The sequence below is a fragment of the Brassica oleracea genome, chromosome C8, assembly GCF_000695525.1.
Source record: "Brassica oleracea var. oleracea cultivar TO1000 chromosome C8, BOL, whole genome shotgun sequence".
NCBI classification, from domain to species: Eukaryota; Viridiplantae; Streptophyta; class Magnoliopsida; order Brassicales; family Brassicaceae; genus Brassica; species Brassica oleracea.
In genome coordinates this window covers 25036277-25044753 of record NC_027755.1, presented here as the reverse complement: position 1 = coordinate 25044753, position 8477 = coordinate 25036277, and the positions used below count along the sequence as shown (strand labels likewise).

Sequence of the window (8477 nt, the reverse complement as noted above, 5' to 3'; positions counted from 1 at the left end):
ACCAAAAGATGTAATTTCATATGACAAGAAAGAAAGTCATAATAGTAACTTTCATAGTTACGAATGAGTTATTCGTATGTACGAGACGAATGTCTAGACGATTGTACGTAAGAAGTTTGGTTTGAAGTCCAAATAGACCAAGAAAATATTGTCTATATCAAATAAGAATTGTGGACCAGAAATCTATAGACCTTGAATACTCTAATGGAAAGAGTATTACAATATTCTCAATTTCAAAAGGAGATTTCTCTGATTGGAATGCATATCCTGAAGATATTGCTTTCCGGAGAAGAAATGTGAAATATGTGTGGTTGTACTCTTTTCCCTCATCATGGCTTTTATCCCATTGGGTTTTTCCATGACAAGGTTTTAACGAGGCAACGACAAGGTTTTAACGAGGCAACAAAGAACACACAAAAGATAGACACCCAAAAAGAATGTTATAATTTGGGAGATGAAAATTTATCAGTGTTCTAAAGTTTTGGAGATAAAAAGAATCCAAGAAATGGTCAGATCATGAAGACTCATGCACTACTGAAGAATGGCGAAGTTCGTTTTTTACAAGTTTGTTCGAGTAAATATTTGGTTGTTTCATTCACCAAGACGCTACCCCTGCTACTTTCAAGAAGCTCACTCATCTTATTGAACTACGTTGTCTCAAAGATCTCGACGTATGTACACATGAAGGGAAGTCATTGCACGCTGCACTCTTTTTCCTTTAACCATAGTTTTTCCTATTGGGTTTTCCTGGTGAGGTTTTTAACGAGGCAGCATCTTACGCGCATAATGGACATCAAGGGGAAGTGTTATGAATATTATGGTGATGCCATTATGGCAAGTCTTAAATATACTTGTTCTCCAAACTTTACTTGTTCTCCAAGTGGCTTTGTCCACAAGCTATTGCAATCCTATATAAAGGACTCATTCCTCATGGAATAATACACACCAATTTCTCCTTTTCTCTTCTTACTTATAACAATTCAGTAACAAATATGTTTTTTAAAACAGAATAATAAGAATTGTTCCTAACTCGTCAAAGTTATAATTTTCTTTTAAAAAAATATGTATCTAATTACAAAGGTTAAAATAGTTATATTATTTAAATTAATAAATTAACGACTTAGCTAAAAACTAATAATAAATTAATGACTTACGTGAAAGACTTACTAAACTATCAAGTCTTTGAAAACCCCTAGCAGCCGCTAGAGAGAGAAAACAGAAAGATCAGTGTTTCTCCTTCTCTGGCGTCCGGCGAGCCTCGTCGGCGCCGGGAGAGGGCTGGTAGTGTAGTTCTTTAGGCGTTAGAGGTGTTTTGAGGTTTTCCTTCGATAGTCTGGAAGATGTTGCGGTGTGTTTGATTTTTTCGTTGCCGCGGTGGTTCGCTTGATGGGCTTGACTAGATCTTTATCTCTTTCTGGTGTGCAGTGCTGGTTGAAGGCTGCCTCTAATGTGGGTTGTTAATTCTTCCATCAGATTGGGTCAAGTTGTTGTCAGGTGAGTCGTTTGCGGTTTGCGTTCGGTCCATCGTGCTCATCTCTTCCTGGGTTTCTGGCTTCTCGAAGGTCCTCTGCTTTGGTCTTGTCAAGTTGAACCTTCGCAGGTATCACCTTCTCCGCTTCTCTTCGCTTAGCGGTTCCTTAGATTTGATTCGTTCTGTCTTTGGATTGTGTGGCCTGCTTGTTCGTATTTCTTCAAATCGCTGGTGGTTGCCGTTCTGATTGGCTTTCGTGAGCAACGGGTTTTTGCTCAAGGCTTGACCCAATGGTTTAAGTTGTGTATCCCCGCCGCTTCTTTTACTATCCAGTCTCCACTCCGTCAGTTTAGGAGTCTTTCTCTTCTCACGGTGGTCTCGTGTCCTGTATCCTGTCGCTCCATCTGTCTTCGATGGTCTCGTTCTTAGTGGTGAAGAGGTTTAAGCGATGAGGCTCTGTTCCTTTAGTTTGGATCCGGCTCAAGCAAGTGGTTCTTGTCATCTCCAGGAGGTTTGGTGTTCTTGCTATGGTTTCAGTTAAGCGGCGGTCTGGTTTGGGTTTGGATGGGTAGCCCTTCTGTGTTTCTCGTTCTTTTGTCCTTGATGCTTGCTTCCGGCTTCGTTTTGGCTTTTTCAGAAAGGGCCTTTAAGGTTACTGGTTCTACTAGTGATTATGTGTGATGCTACTTCGTAGAAGTGTGATTCTGGTGAAGGATTTATTGTGTGATGTTTATGGTTTAGCTTGTGTCTTAACGTTTCCGAAAGTGTCGGCTTGTGGCTCCGGTTGGTATCCGGCATAGTCTCTCCTAAAGGCGTTGTGTAGCAGAGTTTTTTATCAATCCATACTAGTATAGGATGTGATGATTATGTATTAAACTCTTGATCCTTGTTAAATTTAAATCCAAAAGATGACAACAACAAAAAATTAATGAGTTAGCTAAAACCTAATTAAAAAATGATAAATTAGCAAAAGTAACTAAAATCATGGAAAACATGACAAATAAGAAAAATCAATATAATTATATATCTTATTACATAGTTTATAGTTATGTTATTTAAATTAATAAATTAATGTCTCATCTAAAAACTAATAAAAATGACTAAGCTAAACCTAATAAAAATATGACAAATAATAAAAATTAACTAAAATCATGAAAAACATGACAAATAAGCAAAATAAAAATAATTATATATCTAGTTACACATTTTATAGTTATATTATTTAAATTAATAAATTATTGAATCAGCTAAAAACTATTAATAATTTAATGTTTCAGTTAAAACTTAATTAAAACATGACAAATAAAAAAAATTAACTAAAATCATGGAAAACATGATAAATAAGCAAAATCACTTAATAAATAAAAGTCTAGATATATTAAGATACTTGTTTCAAATTTTGAATAATTTTAAAATTTTGGTCCTGAAATGTTTGTGATCCACAACGAGATAAAAGATGACCAGAACCCTAAAATGTGGTTCATGTTTCTACTTTTCTTCAATCTTTTTTTTAAAGCTACTTTTCTTCAGCTTCTCGAGTCTCATTCTAGTAAATTTTTGTTACCATTTGTGTTTCCAGAAAACTATTGATCTAAGAAATTAGTTTTATTTAGATTGTTGTTGTTAAATTTTTATTGTTTACATATTAAAATAAAGTAACAAAATTTGGTTATGAGTTTTAAAATAGGGCCACAAGTTTCTTTAAACTTATTCACAACAAGAATAAAGAAAAATAGGCTCTAAATTTTTAAACCATTAGATTCCAGTACATTCGCTTTTTATGTATGAGCTCAGAACGGGTCACATTTTCTGAGTAAAATAAGAAAAATTCGTGTGATCATATTTCGCTAAACAATGTCAAAAACTCCAAAACCAAACATATAAAACGGTAAAATCTTTCTATCATAAACCGTTTAGTTTCTTGTTCAACAAGTAACTAAACTTAGGTCGAGTGAAGCTGCCATCAAGAAACATATCGGCCATAACCTTATACATGCCTTCGGTCAAGTGGACTCCGTCCCAGTTAATGTAACGACTCGGGTCCTTACACGCCGTGGCTGAAGCTGACCCACACGTCTCAAACACTTGAAAGTTATACGGCTCTCCTATTCCGCAGCACGCCTTGAACTTTTCGGAGATACCGTATTTACTAGGGTTCTTTATTACCTTACGGTACGCGTTCCAGTAGTCTGCATAGACTATTGTGGCGTTCGGATACTTGATCCTGCATTTACAACAAAAATGTTAATAATAGAACGCTCTTGAACAGACATTCGGGATAAACACATTTCGCTTTTTGTTTCTGTGTTTACTTATATCAAATGAACATATTTAGAGAGAAAGAGTAACTAATTTTATTTAAGTGTTAAATTGATTAAACAAATGTTCTGCTATAGTAAGATCAAATTATTAGAAATCTTAATCGTTGTAAAACATGTAAATCCAAAAATAATCGTCCATTGGTTATAATTATATTCGGTTCATGTTGCTTAGCTTTGGTTTAAAGTTTCAAGTCGGTTAGTTGGTTTTAGTTAACCGTGCCTCACTAATTGAAAGCAATCACATGAACCAGCCCCGGAACTGGAAGCAACATATATGGGTAATATGATGAGTCGGTTAAATACCTTCTCTTTGCTAAGCATTGTATAGTTTTTTAGTATGTATATAGACTGACCTAAGTTCTTCAAGTTTGGATTGCAGTGCAAGATTGTGAGTGTAGCTCTGATTATTGACACTCTTAACACATCCTAGATTGTCTCGATCGTCTTCATCAGCCAGAGTCATCGTTAACGTCAAGCATCCAGTCGCCGGATGTCCTTGTACCAACATATATCTTACACCTTTGTTCAACAATGTCTGCAGTTACAATTGAAAAAGGTTATATAACCAAACATAAGAGAATCAACCTAAAACAAGAGATAAGGAGTAGTAGGCTTAAAAACTCTCTCTGACACAGATATCAAGACACCCAGGAGTTCACCGCATTCCAACGCCGGTGGAGCAAGAGCTCGCCGGCGTTGTCTTTTCCTTTGGTCTCTCATGCTCTCATTCGATTCTTACCATCTCTCTGCTGTGTTTTTCATCTTCTTCAAGTTCTCTCTTCCGGATCTGACGCCGTCGATATCTGTGGCTACTCGTCGGTCGCAGCTCACCGGAACTGTTTTTTTCTCTGGGGGTTCCCGGAGGGCTTGTGCTTGTGCAAGCTTAACCTTTCCACTCTCTCTCTTTACAAGGACGCTCTGTGCTTTGGGCTTCAGATCTCTAATCTTCAACCGTCGCTGGCCCTCACATCCGCTTAACAAATGGTACGCCGTACTTAAGGTCGACGGTAGCTCAGCTTCCCTTGTAAGTGTAAACCTCGACGCATTGTCAAACCTACCACCCGACTGCTCACTTCAACCCAATCATATCGTTTGTCGGGTCCTTTCTCTGAAGAGATCCCTGTCTGATACGCATGTCCCCCCTGTTCTTGTTCACCGGTGCCTCGTCGCTAGCTACCCATATGTCTCCACCAACGACCCATCCTCCGCAGACAAGGCGTTCCCCACCGTCGACGTGCTCACCTGCGACAAGACTATACCTCCTAGCTCCTCCATCAAACACTACAACTCCTCCAGTGCACAATCCAGCTCTGCCTTGTGGTATCCCTCAAACGTATCTCTCAGATCCGGCTGGAGTATGGCTGACGTCAGCCCTTCGAGCTTCACAGCATGGGCCAGGCCCATGGAAAATATCCAAGATGTCAGCCCAAGTTTTAGCCCTGCATTTGTGGGTAAGGTCTGGCCTATAATTAATTTTATGGTCTGGGTCCTTTTGGCTAGAGTAATAAGAAGTTCTAATGGGTTCATTGGAATTCTTAACCGAATCTTTCAGCTATTAATGCTTTATCTCTCTTTTCTGAAGAGTTCTTCCATTTCATCATCCTCCTCTTATGAGGAGAGACATTTACCATTATATCTCCTTTCGGTGAAAGGAGCAAAAGTCTCGGTCTCGTCACCGAGCAGTTTATTCAGCTTAAACACCATTTTGCTATCTTGCGTAACGGTCTCTACGGGACCAGAAGATGCAAACGAGAATACTTCAGGGTTTCTTGTAGGTGCAGGTTGGAGTTCAACGTCACAATCAAAAGTGACTAATTCTCAGCTGGCCGACTTTGTCGTGCAGGCTCCATTGACGCATTCAAGCTCTGCTTCGAATCCGCTGTCATCTTCGTATGAAGATCTATCTGCTTCGGTTTCTTTTATCTTTGTGTTTAATGCTTTTTATCAAAGAAGATGTTTAATCCCCTGTTGTAACCGAACATTTTAATTTAGTGGAAGTAAGTTGTGTTCAAAAAAAAAAAAAGAGAATCAACCTATGCCAAGCTGGTTTGTTAGGTTCACGACCAGCAGATCTTTTTCTTCCAAGATCCGGTTAAGCTCTAGGCCAGCCTGGTCTATTAGGTTAGCAAACTTTAAAGACAATTTCATTTATCCATATCATATACATATTTTTTAAGGGTTTTTATTCAATAAACACACAAATTTGTTAAGGTTTCGCACCTTTATCGTAATCTTAAAAATACATTTTCTCTGTTGGAGACCCTATCATGTCAATCTAGACTCGATTCTTGTAAACCAGAAATCTTAAATTCAAATGAAACTAAATTGGAGATAGATTAGCAATGATGCATAAATATCAACTATCTAGAGTTGTAAATGTTGGAAAACTAAGATATTTGGTTTATAGTAGATTTTTTTTTTTTTTTTGGTCAAAGGTTTATAGTAGATTAGTGCGTCAAATTTGTAAGCCGTATTTACCGGTTTCTTAATCCTCCATATGCATGGACTTCCTGTTGTATTGATAGCTCGACTGCTCGAGGTATCTTAAGCATGACTTGTCGGTTAGATCACTTCGGTGTCATGACTTGCAAGTTGCAATATATACATATATGAAATATTGTATACGATAATTGTTTGCGTTTTATATATAATAAATTCTATAACTTACTAATCGGTAAATTAAAAAATCTTCGTTCCCATTACAGCTAGATCAGTGTAAATACTAATAATATTTTTCTAAAAATTTATGCAAATATATGATATAATATCATAAATTAATTAATATAAATTTTTATGAACATAAATAAGTAATATATATATTTCTTCATTGTATCCCTATTTTTCATAATTTGAAAATATTTTATTTTTTAGAACTACATGTAAAACGCTTGTACACTTTAAATCATTAATAAAAACCAAACCTCTAAAATTTAGTGAATGGTTTAGGGTTTAGAGTTTAGGATTTAGGGTTTAGGGTTTAGAGTTTAGGATTTAGGGTTTAGGGTTTAGAGTTTAGGATTTAGGGTTTAGGGTTTAGAGTTTAGGATTTAGGGTTTAGGGTTTAGAGTTTAGGATTTAGGGTTTAGGGTTTAGAGTTTAGGATTTAGGGTTTAGGGTTTAGAGTTTAGGATTTAGGGTTTAGGGTTTAGAGTTTAGGATTTAGGGTTTAGGGTTTAGAGTTTAGGATTTAGGGTTTAGGGTTTAGAGTTTAGGGTTTAGAGTTGAGAAATGAGGTTTTGGGGATAAGATTTCAAATTTTGAAAAATAAAAAAATTAAAATTTTCAAAGGATAAATTTAGAAATGTGCTATTTTGATCATTTTAGTTTTTGAGTGTTATTTTTGTGATATAAACTTAGAAATGTGCTATTTTGGAGATTTGCCCTATATAAAATCGTGAAATGTATTTTGATTCTGAAAGAAATTATTTTTTAGTTAACAAATCTATAAATTTATAAAATATTTTAGTTTTGATGATTATTAGCTTTTACAGTTCTCGCAAATTAGAGAACAATTAATTGATTCAGTTAACCGAATCTAACCAATCGGTTGAATTAGGCATCATCAGTCATCATTATTGCAAAAATGTTAATTATGCACATTATTTGATAGAAAGGTTACCTCCAAAAACCTTGTGTGTGTTGAAATACTGAGTTCTCTTATTGTGTCGCTCGAGACAGCAGAACCAACGGTGTACGCATAGTCATTTACTCCAATTTCTCCGATCCAAAAGAGAGAATCTTTAAACAACGAAACCTTATCTCTTGTTTCAAGTGTCTCTAAATACTTCTCGAACCAGCCAAGCTCCGTCTCGATAGATTGAGGAGTCATATCAAGCGTCAGATTATTCTCCGAGAAGAAAGAGTGTTTAATCACCGTTGCTCCAGAGACGGCGAAGTTAACGCCGTAACTATCAGCAGCGGTGCCTTTACTATCGCTAGTCGATCTGAGGCTGAGATACGGTGGCAAGAACGGTAAGTTCATCGACTGTGCCACGAAGTCGATGGAGAGTCGACCGTCGGAGTAACGGTTTGTTGGACGTAGGAAGTAAGTCATGCCGTAGGGAAAGCTTGACAAGTGTCCGAATCCGGCTGGGCCTTCGCCGGAGCGTGAGTTTCCTGTGTCGGTGAATGAGTCGCCGAACGCGTAGATTCTGTTGAATGGACGGCGGACACCGGAAGTTGGTGCGGCGGAGGAGATTGTGGCTAAGAAGAGGATCGCGATGGAGACGGCGGTTGCGAGGATAAGGGAGATGGAGGGAGACATCGTGGAAGGAGGTTGAGATTTGTAACTTGTAAGTGAAGCTCTTTCAATGGGAATGCACCGAATGGTCGAGTGTTACATATATATAATGGTGGGGAAAATTATTTTTTTAATTTTAACGAACTATGGCAGATCGGATCCAGGTTTTGTAATAAAAGAATTTCGAAAATAAAGAAAAAGTGTTAATTTTCTTATTGCATGTAAAGAATTATTTCTGCGGATATATATAACCCTAATTCATATGTTTAATCTCTATATAATAAGTGAAAACATTTCTAAACAAAACACAATGTCCTTTCTTAAAAAAAAAAACAACAAAACAAAACAAAACATTTGTATATGGCTGATGAACCCCACAAATCTTTGAAAATTGGATGATTGATTTGTTTTTGTTTTTGTGTGTGTGGAGAATAGATACACAAAC

General features: G+C 36.8%; 1 protein-coding gene across 1 annotated transcript; it reads right to left on the bottom strand.

The window, feature by feature from the left end:
• Positions 1-3276: 3276 nt before the first annotated feature.
• On the bottom strand, positions 3277-8205 carry LOC106310768 (GDSL esterase/lipase At3g48460-like). Its single transcript, XM_013747986.1, has 3 exons — positions 7412-8205; positions 4146-4327; positions 3277-3695 (listed from the first exon to the last, which is right to left on the bottom strand). Exons 1-3 carry the CDS (start codon positions 8054-8056, stop codon positions 3374-3376), a joined length of 1149 nt encoding a protein of 382 aa, XP_013603440.1. The 5' UTR covers positions 8057-8205; the 3' UTR covers positions 3277-3373.
• Positions 8206-8477: the final 272 nt, after the last annotated feature.

Coding starts and splice junctions, on each gene's coding strand:
- LOC106310768 (XM_013747986.1), bottom strand. CDS start 8,056: ATGTCTCCCTCCATCTCCCTTATCCTCGCAACCGCCGTCTCCATCGCG. Junction 4,328..7,411: donor CACACACAAGGTTTTTGGAG/GTAACCTTTCTA, acceptor TTGTAACTGCAG/ACATTGTTGAACAAAGGTGT. Junction 3,696..4,145: donor TCCAAACTTGAAGAACTTAG/GTCAGTCTATAT, acceptor TTGTAAATGCAG/GATCAAGTATCCGAACGCCA.